At 50.3% G+C, this 13,772-nt stretch overlaps 1 protein-coding gene across 2 annotated transcripts in view; it reads left to right on the forward strand.

Annotated features, from left to right (window-relative positions):
• The first annotated feature begins 2,336 nt into the window (after positions 1-2,336).
• The window catches only part of EMCN (endomucin), an 86,041-nt gene continuing 74,605 nt past the window's right edge, over positions 2,337-13,772 (forward strand). Inside the window, exon 1 of one of the 2 annotated variants that reach the window (XM_029077131.2) lies at positions 2,337-2,740. In XM_029077131.2, the coding sequence (XP_028932964.1) occupies positions 2,671-2,740 (70 nt within the window). In that variant the 5' untranslated portion in view covers positions 2,337-2,670. The remainder of the gene's footprint in view (positions 2,741-13,772) is intronic. The other variant, XM_029077130.2, reaches the window with a different exon arrangement.

Below are 13,772 nucleotides of genomic sequence, written 5' to 3' on the forward strand. Positions count from 1 at the left end.
GCCTAGTGGAAAGAACCCAGACCTGGGAGTCAGAGGACCCGGCCTTTAGTCCTGCCATCCTGCCTCTGCCCTGTGCCGGCCGTATGACCTTGGATAAGTCACTGCCCTTCTCTGGGCCTCAATTTTCTCATCTGCAAAATGGGGGTTCAATATGTGTTCTCCCCTCTACTAAGACTGTGAGCCCAGTGTGGGACAGGGACTGTGTCTATCTTGATGGCTCAGTGGAAAGAGCCTGGGCTTTGGAGTCAGAGGTCATGAGTTCGAATCCCAGCTCTGCCACTTGTCAGCTGTGTGACTGTGGGCAAGTCACTTAACTTCTCTGTGCCTCAGTTCCCTCATCTGTAAAATGGGGATGAAAACTGTGAGCCCCACATAGGACAACCTGATTCCCCTGTGTCTACCCCAGCGCTTAGGACAGTGCTCTGCACATAGTAAGCGCTTAACAAATACCAACATTATTATTACTCTGGTGCTTAGCCCAGTGCTTGACCCAGAGGAAATGCTTAATAAGCATCACATTATTACCAGGGATTTCGGGGGGGCTTGGGGGCCAGTGCCAGATGACACTTTGGGTGATGAGTTGAAACTACCATCGGTGATTTCCCCAGGAAGGTATAGCTTTATAATAATAAGAAGAATGGTATTTGTTAAGTGATTACTATACGCCAAGCACTGTTCTAAGCACTGGGGTAGGTAGAAGGTAATCGGGTTGGACACGATCCCTGTTCCACACGGGGTTCATTCTTTCTTTCATTCATTCAGTTCATTGAATTGCATTTACTGAGAGCTGACTGTGTGCAAAGCGCTGCACTACAGTCTCGCTCCCCATTCACAGACGAGGTAACCGAGGCACAGAGAAGTTAAGCTACTTGCCCCAGGTCACGCAGCAGGCATTTGGCCGATCTGGGATTAGAACCCACATCCTCTGACTCCCAGAGCCGTGCTCTTCCAAAGTCACCTTGGGCATGTTATTTCTGACAGGGAGCCCAAGCACTGAACATCTGGGAATTTAGTCAGCTGATGTCTTATCTGCAAAAGCCTGTCGTTCTTCACCACACCTGTTTAGGCTTTCCGTATTTCTTTTTCCGAAGAGCTTTTCCGCTACTGACCACTCCACCCTGTGAGGGTAGGAGAGATGGGTGACACTGTCATACTCTCCCAAGAGCTTAGTTGGTCACTCAGTCAGATTTACCGAGCGCTTTCCGCGTGCAGGATGCTGTACTAAATGCTGAGGAGAGTACAGAACCAGAATAAGCAGACACATCCCCTGCCCGCAAGGAGCTTACGGTCTAGAGGGGGAGACAGACATCGATAGAAATAAATTATAAATACGTATATAAATGCTACGGGGCCGGGAGGGGGGATGAATAAAGGGAGTTAGGGTGACGCAGAAAGTCAGCGAAGGCACTCGGTAAAGGCTCAGTAAGTAAATGCCACCGATCCATCGACAGCTCGTTACGGACAGGGACCGTGTCGGCTAATTCTGTTGTTTTGTACTCTCCCAAGCGCTTAGTTCAGTGCTCTGCACGTAGTGAGTGCTCAGTAAATGCCCCTGATCGATCGACTGACTGAATGATTGTCCAAAGTCACCCAGCACCCCTGAAGGAGGAGCAGAGCCTGGAGGCCAGCCATCCGCCACCGGCCTGAGTCAAGCTCTCTCCATCAGGCTACTCTGCCTCTTGAGAAGCGGTGTGGCCTGGTGGAGAGAGCACGGGCCCGTGAATCGGAAGACCTGGGCTCTGATCCCAGCCCCGCCACTTAGCCGCCGTGTGACCTTCGGCAAGTCACTGAACTGCTCTGTGCCTCGGTTTCCTCATCTGCCAAGCGGAGAACAAATGCCCGTTCTCCCTCCTTCTCAGTTCGAGAGCCCCGAATGGGACAAGGACTGTGTCCCAACTGCTTCTATTGTATCTGCCAAAGTGTTTGGCACATAGTAAGTACTTCGGAAATGCCAATTAGGACAATTATCAACGCCCTACTTCTTTTTATTGCCCTTTAGCGTTTTTCCTCATTCTCAAATTGGAAGGAGAAGGGAAAACTTTAGCGATTAACTGGCTCCTTGCTCCGGGTTCAAATAATAATGGCATTTGTTAAGCGCTTACTATTTGCCAGGCACTGTACTGAGCGCTGGGGTGGATGCAAGCAAACTGGGTTTCACACAGTCCCTGCCCCCCTCGAGGGGATCATCCCCATTTTACAGATGAGAGAACTGAGGCACAGAGAATGCTCATTAAAGAGCCACACCTGACCTTGTTCCAACCCCATTAATAAGCCACTCCTTTAAAAGCCTTCCACAGGGCCCTGATCGACCCCCGGTAAGAAAGCCGTGAGATCCCCGCTAAAGAAAGCTCTGCTTCTATTCCAAACCTTTCCTGACCTCTTTGTTGAAGAAGGACAAACTAACGTACGAACAAAAACACGGGTGCCTGCCAAAGGAAAAAAAAAAAAAAAAGGAGTTCCTGTAAAGGATTGAAACAATAAATCTCCTCTTTGCTGAACTCCCAGCGGGAGAGTGTGTGGATTTCCTGCCGTTCTTTATCAAAGCCCCCAAAATAAGCAGAAATATGGGCAGAGGCAGCTCTCAGGCAACGCACCTTTTCCATTTGCTAATTGGGCCCTGCGGGGAGTGAATCCCTAGCCGGGCTCGGGAGGGCGAGAGCCTCAGTCGCCATGAAGCTGCTTCAAGTCACCTTCCTGTCCCTCTCTCTCTTCAGCCTCAGCCATCTGGATGAACAACCGAGTAAGTGTCCACCCACCCGCCTCCCTCCCTCGCCCGCCTCCGGTAGCCGCCCTCACTGGCCACCCGGGCTCGCTTCTCTTCAGCGTGGTTTGGGCTCACCCGGGACTCTGCCGTTCAGCGCGTGTTGCCCGGAGGGGAGGAGGGTGCGCGCGGGACCCCGGAGGCCCGGCCTGACAGGAAAGGCGACTTCTCCGGGGGTCTGGCGGACAAGGTTGGACGGGCCCTGTCACAAACGCACGTTGGATAGTCAAGTCTTCGCGAGAGAGCTCTGTTGGCCATGTACCTTTCCCCCAACTCTCAGCCTTTGCTTCTCGTTGGAAGATGACTGGAGGTTTGACGTGTTGAAGGGAAGCCCTGTGCTTAGTCAATCCAGTTTTGAATTTCTTTCGGAGCGCCGTGGTGTTCAGGGGAGCGAAAGGGCCATCAGTCGTGCTACCGTACTGGTAGAGAGCCACTGGTAAAGGAAAGGACCCTACTTAGTGGCTTTTTAAACGTTCCCCGGCCGAGGGAAACAGCGAGGGACCTCCTGGTTGGACTTCTAATTTTGTCGTGGTGGCTCCACCTGGAAAAGTTTCTGGCTCAAAAACCTGCCCGGGATAACAGTAAATGTTAATTGTTATTGCCTGGCCAAGTGGAGCGTTGTTTGTGGAAAGATCATAGAGCAAATATTTTTCTCTTGTTCCTCCTCAATCAATCAACTGTATTTATTGAGTGCTTACTGGGTGCAGAGCATTCCTCACAGCACTTGTTGAAAGGTCCAGGGGCAAAAGAAGCAGAGACTGTTTAGTTTGGGGAGTCTTTCTGTGGTATTTGTTAAGCACTTACTATGTGCCAGGCACCCTAAGTGCTGGGGTAATCCGGTTGGATGCAGTCTATATCTCACAAGGGTCTCTCGGTCTTAAGCCCCATTTTAAAGATGAGGTAACGGAGGCCCAGAGAAGTGAAGTGACTTGCCCAAGGTCACACAGCCGACAAGTGGCAGAGCCAGGTCTCGAATCCTTTTGACTCCCGGGCCCTGTGCTCTACCCACTAGCCCACACTGCCCCTCGTTTCCTCCACACTGCTCCTCATTTCATTCTAAGTTCCCTGGTGAGAGTTGCTACGGCGACAGCCCTGTGTTAAAAACCGCGTTGTTGTTTTTTTAAGTGGCAGGCACTGTATTAAGCACTGGGGTAAGATACAAGATAAACGGGTCCCACATGGAGCTCACAATCTAAGCAGGAGGGAGAACAGGTCCAGAATCCCCATTTTACAAATATGGGAACTGAGGCCCAGAGATGTTTAGTGACTTGCCAAGGTCACACAGCAGGGGTGTAGCTGAGACTAGAACCCAGGTTCTTTGACTCCCGGGTCCGTGCTTTCTTCCCCCAGGCCGTGCTGCTACTCTTTTGGCCGTAGGAGCCCAAAGTGGGAAAAACTGAGATGCAGCCAATTAGGAAATTACAAATTCTTTGTGGCACCTGGGATTTGCACTTCAGTCATATGGGCCTCTTTTCCAAATGCACGAAGAGGCGGCTGACAGAAATACCCGTGGCCACAAAGAACACGGCGTCTAAATTCGCGTCATGTCACTGCAGACTCGCAGCGTTCGTGTTAGACTCCTGTTTATCCTCTGGGTGCCAGCATCAGTGAATAAACAGCCTTCCTGTCATTGTCAGACCTGGAAGGAATCAGTCTTTCTTCGGAAAGCCGTGTGGCGTCGGATCAGTCGAAGCGGAACGGAACCTGCAAAACTGAGGTCCTGGAGGTGAAGGAGAGATCGGGATGAGGTGGCAGGTTTATGAATTTCCCGACTCCCCCCCCCCCGGGGAACGCCCACAGACAAACAGGACCCCGGGGCTAAGTGGGCTTCGTTGTTCTGAGGTGGGAAAATTGGTGGCCGTTGGACGGAGAGCGGTTAGGCCTGGTGGAAAGAGCCGGGGCCCGGGAGTCCCAAGACCCGGGTAATAATCCCAGCTCCACCACTACTTTTTTAAAATTATGGTATTTATAAGACAGTTACTCTGTGCCAGGCACTGGGTAGGTACGAGAAAATCAGGTTGGACACACATCTTGTCTCATATGGGTTTAGATGTAATGAAATCAAACAACGCCACAGGTAACTCGCTAAGAGGGATCCAGACGTCTTTCTACCCAGCCCCTTCTCGCAGCCGGAAGAGTCCTCGCCCCTTCCATCTATTCAGATGCGGAAGTATTTCCATCCCTGTGGTCATTTTGGTTGGCCCGCTCTGACCCTTCTAATAATAACGATCAGCTGTGTGACTGTGGGCAAGTCACTTCACTTCTCTGTGCCTCAGTTCCCTCATCTGTAAAATGGGGATGAAGACTGTGAGCCCCACGTGGGACAACCTGATTCCCCTGTGTCTAGCCCAGCGCTTAGAACAGTGCTCTGCACATAGTAAGCGCTTAACAAATACCAACATTATTATAATGATGATGGGTTTTGCTAAGCGCTTACTATGTGCCAAGCAGCGTTCTAAGCACTGAGGTAGATATAGGGTTATCAGGCTGTCCCACGTGGGGCTCACAGTCTTAATCTTGAGAAGCAGCGTGGCTCAGTGGAAAGAGACCGGGCTTGGGACTCAGAGGTCATGGGTTCTAATCCTGGCTCCGCCACTTATCTGCTGTGGGACCTCGGGCAAGTCACTTAACTTCTCTGTGCCTCAGTTACCTCATCTGGAATGGGGATTAGAACTGTGAGCCCCAGGTGGGGCAATCTGATCACCTTGTATCTACCCGGCGCTTAGAACAGTGCTCGGCACATAGTAAGTGCTTAACAAATACCAACATTATTATTAATCCCCATTTTGCAGATGAGGCAACTGAGGCACAGAAAAGATAAATGACATTCCTTGGATAATAATAATAACGGCGGTATTTGTTAAGCACTTTCTTCATGCCAAGCACCGTGCTACGTCCAGGGATAGATACAGGCAGATCAGACGGAGTCCCTCTCCCACGGGGGGTTCACAGTCGAAGGGGGAGGGAGATCAGTTCTCGAATCCCCGTTTTACGGATGAGCAGATGGTTGCACGAGCAGGAGAGTGGTGAAGCCAGAATTAGAACCCAGGTCTCCTACTTCCTAGCCCGGGGGTCTTTCCGCTAGGAAATTTCCCTCTAAAACTTTCGATTTCTGTCTTCAAAGCCTGCCAGATGGGACTGGCAGAGAACCGGCCTTAGCGCCCCATCTTTCTTTTCCCCCAGAAATCACTCGTCCCAGAAGCTTCGTATTTTTGTCCAAACTTAGACGATCCATTCCACTGGCCTGCTCAAGTGATCCTGGGAGGGAAGGTTTAAGAGAGCTGTCATCATTAGGAAACTCACAGACTGTCAAACAGATCACCATCCCTTGCACAATACAGTAATTCATTTCCAAATAACGCCCTTGGAGAAAAATAACTGTTGTTCTTTCCTCCTTCATGACATCCTTGACATCAGATTTAAATAAATCCTGTGTTTTTCTTCTGGTTGCTTGTTCACCTTCCCACATTCTCGTGGGAGGCATTCTCTGCTCTGTGGGCGGTTCCGTATTGTAGCGTCTCAAATCTGAGGATCTCTTGAACGGCTTAAGTGCATGTGTAGGTGGGGGAGGGGGAGGAGTAGTGAGGAACTTGGAAAAATGCTGAATCCCCACACGGGAACTGTCACTTGCTCCAAAAGCGTACAAAACTGGTCGTGAAACGGGGCTGGTTTCTATAGCACGTTCCCTGGGGGAGCAAACTCTGACCTTTAGTCTCCAGACCGTAAACTCCCTTTAGTCTCTAGACCGTAAGCTCGATGTTGGCAGGGAATGTGTCTATCTATTGTTCTATTCTATTTATTGCTATTGTTCTTGTCTGTCCGTCTCCCCCACGTTAGACTGTGAGCCCGTCAAAGGGCGGGGACTGTCTCTATCTGTTACCGATTCGTCCATTCCAAGCGCTTAGTACAGTGCTCTGCACATAGTAAGCGCTCAATAAATACTATTGAATGAATGAATGAATATTTTACTCTTTGAAGTGCTTAGTACAGTGCTCCGCATGTAGCAAGCGCTCAATCAATACGATTGACTGGTCTGTAAGCTCCCTCCTGTCAGAGAACGGGTCACCCAACTCCGTTATATTGGATTCTGTTTTATTGCACAGGAGAAGTAGCGGGGCTGGTGGAAAGAGCACGGGCATGGGAGTCAGAGGACCTGGGTTCTAATCCTGCTCCGCCATTTAGGGCCAGTCACTTCACTTCTATGTAGCAGAATGGAAGAGTAGATAGAGCACGGGCTTGCGAGTCTGAAGGTCTTGGGGTCTAATCCTGGATCCGGCAGTTGTCTCCGGTGTGGCCTTGGGCAAGTCACTTAACTTCTCTGTGCCTCAGTCCCCTCATCTGAAAAATGGGGATTTAGACCGCGAGCCTCTTGTGGAACAGGGCCTGTATCCACCCCCGTGCTTAGTACGGTGACGGGCACATAGTAAGCACTTACCAAATATGTGCCTCAGCTCCCTCATTTACAAAATGGGGCTTCAAAATCTGTTCTCCTTCCTCCTTAAACTGTGAGCCTCATGTGGGACCCGTTTATCTTCCATCTACCCCAGCCCTGAGTACAGTGCTCTTCACAAAGTAAGTGCTCAGTTAGTGTGGGGCAGCCACATCGGATATTTAACCTTTCATTCATTCAGCCGCATTTATTGAGCACTTACTGAGCACAGAGCACTGTACTAAGCGCTTGGGAGAGTACAGTGCGGCAGACACATTTCCCGCCCACAACGAGCTCACGGTCAAAAGGACGGGACTGACGTTTCAGTCTTTGACCTCGTTAAGTCTTCCAGATATTTTGTAAGTTTAAAAATCGGAGACTTCCGACTCCCTTATCCCGTAAGGTGTTCCAGGCCAGGGGCAGGACGTGGGCGAGGGGTCGGCGGCGAGACAGGCGAGATGGAGGCCCAGTGAGAAGGTTAGCACTAGAGGAGCGAAGCGTGCGGGCTGGGTTGTAGAAGGAGAGAGGGAGGTGAGGTAGAGGATAAGATGATGGACTGCTTTAAAGTCAACGATGAGGAGTTTTTGTTTGATTCAGAGGTGGATGGGCAACGACTTGAGTCTTCTGAGGATGGGGGGGGGTGAAATATCCTGAATGTCTTTTAGAGACAAATGATCCAGGCAGCAGAATGAAGTATGGACTGGAGTGAGGAGAGGCTCCAGGCTGGGATGTCAGCAAGGAGTCCCCCGACTCTCAGGTCCATGCTCTTCTCGATAGTCATAGTAGAGAAACAATGTGGTCTAATATTTCTACTACGACCTCTTACACTATATTACTATTATGTCTACTACAGTTAATACTACTACTCTATTAATCTAATTATTCCTCCTCTCCCTCCTGGCCCTTCTCCTCTCCCTCCTGGCCCTTCTCCTCTCCCTCCTGCCCCTTCTCCTCTCCCTCCTGGCCCTTCTCCTCTCCCTCCTGGCCCTTCTCCTCTCCCTCCTGCCCCTTCTCCTCTCCCTCCTGGCCCTGCTCCTCTCCCTCCTGGCCCTTCTCCTCTCCCTCCTGCCCCTGCTCCTCTCCCTCCTGCCCCTGCTCCTCTCCCTCCTGCCCCTGCTCCTCCTCCTCCTGGCCCTTCTCCTCCTCCTCCTGTCCCTTCTTCTCCCCCTCCTGCCCCTTCTCCTCTCCCTTCTTCTTACTAGTCCCACTTCTGCTATTACTACCAATTCTCCTACCACCACGACTTTGTTTTGGACCAAAGAACTAAATTTCCCATTAGTGATAGCTCCTGATTCTACACTTTAGACCTTATTGTTTCCCTGGTAATCTCATTCTAAGATTCCTCCTCCTCTCAGGCAGTTAACTGCCCTCCCTACTTCAAAGCCTTTTTGAAGGTTCAGCTCCTCCAAGAAGCCTTCCCTGACTAAGCCCTCCTCACCTCTTCTCCAGCTCCCTCCTGCGCCGCTCTTACTTGCTCCTTCATTCATCCTCCCTCCCATCCCCACAGCCCATAGGTATGTATCTGTAGATGTTCTCCCTCTAGACTGAGAGCTTGCTTTGGGCAGGAATGTGTCTGTCTGTTGTTACATTGTGCTCTCCCAAGACCTTAGAACAGTGCTTTGCATACAGTAAGTGCTCAATAAATACGACTGAATGATTGAATGAAATCCCCTTCTCTCCATCAACAACTTGGAGTCATTTCCCACCTCCAAATTTCAGAGGAACTTTCTCCCGCCTGTAATTGATGTTCCGTGCCCGTGCAGGTGGCGTCGAGCGTGCGGAAACACGCCTCTGGCTCGTTTAGAGCCATCTCATGATGGGCCAGAAATGCCCAGTGGATTTTAGAAGGAACTCATTCGGGCGGAGGGGGAAGGCAGGTGAGGTGGTTTCTCGGATTCCTTCTCACAAAAGCAGCTTCCGCCCGGGAAGGACGAGTTGGCTAAATCAAATTTAGAAAGAGTTCCTGTGGGGTGGCTGAGCTTCCTGGCCCGGGGGTGGGGTTGGGGGAAGGACAACTGGATTGTAGGAAAAGCAGCCAGAGGCCTCTGTTCTGCAGCTTCCTTCCAATGCAGGGAACCAAGCCCACACAGAAGCAGCGTTGCTCTCGACATCTTTCCCATTTATTAATTTTTTTATGGTATTTCCTAAACTCTTACTTTGGGTCAAGCACCGTTCTAAGCGCTGGGGTAGATACAAGAGCAGCAGCATGGCGTAGTAGATAGAGCACGGGCCTGGGAGCCTTCTGGTCATGGGTTCTAATCTCGGCTCCGCCACTTATCTGCTGGGTGACCTGGGGCAAGTCACTTCACTTCCCTGTGCCTCAGTTCCCTCATCCGTGAAATGGGGATTACGACCATGAGCCCATGTGGGACAGGGCCTGGATCCAACCTGATTATCTAGTATCTACCCCAGAGTTTAGTACAGCGCCTGGCACAGCGTAAGTGCTTAACAAATGCCACATTTCATTCATTCATTCAACCGTATTTATTGAGCGCTTACTGTGTGCAGAGCACTGTACCAAACGGTTGGAACGTACAATTCGGCAACAGATAGAGACAATCCCTGCCCAACAGTGGGCTCGCGGTCTAGAAGGGGGAGGCAGACAGCGAAACAAGTATATTAGACAAGGTAATGATTCCCCATTTTATAGTTGAGGAAACAGAGATCCAGAACAGTGAAGTGCCTCACCCAAGGTCACACATCTGGCAAGTGACAGAGCCGGGATTAGAACCCAGGTCCTGTGATTCCCGGTCCCATGCTTTTTTTTACAAAGCCACACTGCTTCCCATACTTTGGGATGGATATGGATGTCTAATCTTGGTCTTTGGTCCCCCAACCCAATCTGCCCAGGGAGAAATCCCTAAAGATATCCAAACTCATGTTTATTAGCGATCTAAATTGACTCCACCTCCGTGAAAAAGGGACTTTCAAATCCAATAAAAACTCCGAGATTGGGTCCCCTCTTTTTCTCCTCCAGAGATCAGCACAGTGCTTGGCACATAGTAAGTGCTTCACAAACACCACAGTCATTAGTTTTATCACTAGCTCCCTTTTATGGTATTTGTTAAGCGCTTACCACATGCGAAGCACGGCGTGAAACACTGTTCTAAGTGATCGGGTAGATATAAAGTAATCCCGTTTGGATCCCTGTCCCACGTGGGTGTCCCAGTCTCAATCCCCATTTTACAGATGAAGGAACTGAGGCACAGACAAGTGAAGTGACTTGCCCAAGGTCACGCAGCAGGCAAGTGGGGGAGCCGGGATTAGAACCCAGCTCCTTCTGACTCCCACGCCCGTGCTCTGTCCACTCGGCAACGCTACTTCCTTTTCCCGGCACTCTGGGCGGACGGGGAGTTCCCACGAGCAGAAAGCTCTGGTCAGCGGCCGGTCAGAGGTCAGGGGATGAGTCACTGCTGGAAGGCCTGTCGGGGGCGAGCCCGCGAAAACATGGAGTTTGGGACGTGGGATGGCAGGCTGCCCTGGGTCCCCTGATGGGTTTGGATTGCCCGTCCACCTCCGCATCAAACAAAAACTCCTCACTATTGGCTTGCAAGCCCTCCACCACCTTGCCCCCTCCTACCTCACCTCACTGCTTTCCTTCTCCAACCCAGCCCACACACTGCACTTCTCTAGCGCCAACCTTCTCGCTGGGCCTCCATCTCGCCGTCGACCCCTGAGCCACGTCCTGCTTCCGTCCAGGAACGCCCTCCCTCCTGAAGCTGACGGTCAATGGCTCTGCCCCTCTTCAAAGCCTCAATGAAGGCACCTTTCCTCCAAGAAGCCTTCCCAGACTAAACCCCCCCTTTCTTCTTCTCCCACTCGCTCTCTGGGTCACCCTGACTTGTTCTCTTCCTACCCACAGCACTTAAGTACATAACTGTATTTATTTTTTATCAGCGTCTCCCCCCACCTTCTAGACTGTGAGCTTTTCGTGGGCAGGGAATATGTCTGTTCATCGTGGTACTCGCCCAAGCATTCAGTACAGTGGTCGGCAAACAGTAAGCGTTCAATAAATCCCGTGAATGAATTAATGAATGAGTCTGCTTGATGGACGCCCAGGAGTGCCAGGATTCAAGAGTTTGAGGGATCCGTTCCCCTACTTCTCTCGCCCGGGGTGGGGGGTGACCCCTCTGTGGCTGGGAAGACAGCAGGGAGACCCTCCCTAGGGGAAGACAGAGAGGAGGCTTCGCAGGTCAGGCCTGGAAAGACCCAAATGTGATTATCTTATTTAGGGATTAGTTCGAGACAATTGAAATATTAGGGTTTGGGTAATTAAATCGAGCGTATTAATGAGCTACTTATGAGATATTCGGCTCTTTTTTTCCTTCCTTTCATGTTTTGCCCCCTCTCAGTTTTCAAAAGATAATTCTGCGGGATTCAGGAGTGGAAAGACTGCAAGTTCGGAGAGATGAGAAGGGAAGAGTTTGAACAGAATAGCTTTTTTCACGTACACTACTCCGGGCTCTACTTGGGGAAGCGATATTGTTCGAACCGCCGACGAAGCACAGTTACGCGTGTGTGGGCAGAAGGTGTTTAAGGGATGTCTTGCAGGGAGTTTGCTCATCTCGGTCCCCTGAGAACGGAGACATTATCTCCTGGAAAACAAAAATGTCATCCCAACTCGTCTCTGGAGATATCCCTCTTGTACCAAGACACCTGCCTCTCCCAAACGATCTTCCAAGAAGTGAAATCTACCTCCCTTTCATCCGGAATGTTCTGTCTTCATATTCATTGATCGGTGGTATTTATTGAGCACCTGCAGTGGGCAGAGCCCTGAGCTGAGCGCTTGGGAAAGTATAGTACTACCTCGGGCCTGGAATGCCCTCCCTCCTCACATCTGCAAAACTAGTTATTTTCCCCCCTTCAAAGCCCTACTGAGAGCTCACCTCCTCCAGGAGGCCTTCCCAGACTGAACCCCCCCGGTTCTCTGCTCCTCCTCCCATCCCCATCACCCCTACTCCCTCGCTCCCCGCCCCCAAACACTTGTATATTTATGTATATATTTATTATTCTATTTATTTTATAAGTGATGTGTACATATCTATAATTCTTTTTATCTGTTTTGATGCTACTGAACCCTGTCTACTTGTTTTGTTTTGTCTGTCTCCCCCTTCTAGACTGTGAACCTGTTGTTGGGTAGGGATTATCTCTCTCTGTTGCCAGATCGTACTTTCCTACTGCTTAGTACAGTGCTCTGCACACAGTAGGCGCTCAATAAATACAGTTGAATGAGTGGACATGATCCCTGGCCTCAAGGAGCTTCTGGCTTCCGTGGGGGAGACATGAAAAATAATTTACAAATAGGTGGGGATGGGGAGCTGAGAAACCGGGTTCCAATCCTGGCTCCTGCACTCGTCCGTTGTGTGACCTTGGGCAAGTCACTTCACCTCTCTGTGCCTCAGTTACCTCATCTGTAAAATGGAGATTAAGACCGTGAGCCCTTGTGGAACAGGGACGGTGTCCCACTTGATTCGCTTGCATCCCCTTCAGCGGTCGGTACAGTATATACCACTATTATTATTATGATTGCGTGCTCTCCCTAGTGTTTAGTGCAAGGCCGTGCACATAGTAAGTGCTCAGTAAATATGATTGATTAATTACGTAAGTGAATTCAAACGCAAGTGGGGTAGGCAGTTGTGAGTGAATCGATCAATGGTATGTATTGAGCACTTACTGTGCTCACTTTAAGCACTTGGGGAGGAAAATATAACAGCGTCGGTAGACACATTCCCTGCCCACAGTTTGCTTCCTGTCAGGGTTGGGGCAGGGTGGAAGTGCTGAGACTGCAACTGGGAGGCTATCAGGCAGCCAATCAATAATGTTTATTGAGCACTCACTCTGTGCAGAGCACTGGTGCAGTAGTTAGCCAGCACGATCCCTGCTCTCAAGGAGCTGACAGTCTAGCCGGAGAGACAGGTGCTAAAATGAATTACAGGTGGGGGAAGCAATAGACTACGAAAATGAGTACATACTAGTTAAAGGTGTGAGGATGAGAACTCCAAAATTCAAAGTCATGTGGAAAGGCAGTAGGGGAGAACTGGGCTGGGGAGATGAGCGAATAATCAGGGAAGACCTCCTGAAGATGAGGGGCTTTCAGAAGAGCTTTGAATATGAGATCTGACCTAGAGAAAAAGAAAAAGGAATAATAATGTGGGTATTTGTTAAGCGCTGACTGTGTGCAGAGCACTGTTCTAAGCGCTGGGGTAGATACAGGGTAATCAGGTTGTCCCATGTGGGGCTCACAGTCTTAATCCCCATTTTACAGAGGAGGTCACTGAGGCACAGAGAAGTGAAGTGACTTGCCCACAGTCCCACAGCTGACAGGTGGCAGAGCTGGGATTCGAACCCATGACCAGTAAGTGGGGAAAGCCTCCTGAAAGAAGTGGAATTCCAGAAGGACTTTGAAGGTGGTTGAGTCAAGCAATCCCAGGTATTTATTAAGCACTTCCTAGGTGCAGAGGACTGTTCTAAGCCCTCCGGAGAATACGAGAGAAGATGAGCAGAGCTGTAGTCTGGTGGACATGAACGGGGTGGCATTTCGGGCCTACTTCGGTGCTCCTCCCCATTATTCATTCATTCACT

The sequence above is a fragment of the Ornithorhynchus anatinus genome, chromosome 12 (genome assembly GCF_004115215.2).
Source record: "Ornithorhynchus anatinus isolate Pmale09 chromosome 12, mOrnAna1.pri.v4, whole genome shotgun sequence".
NCBI classification, from domain to species: Eukaryota; Metazoa; Chordata; class Mammalia; order Monotremata; family Ornithorhynchidae; genus Ornithorhynchus; species Ornithorhynchus anatinus.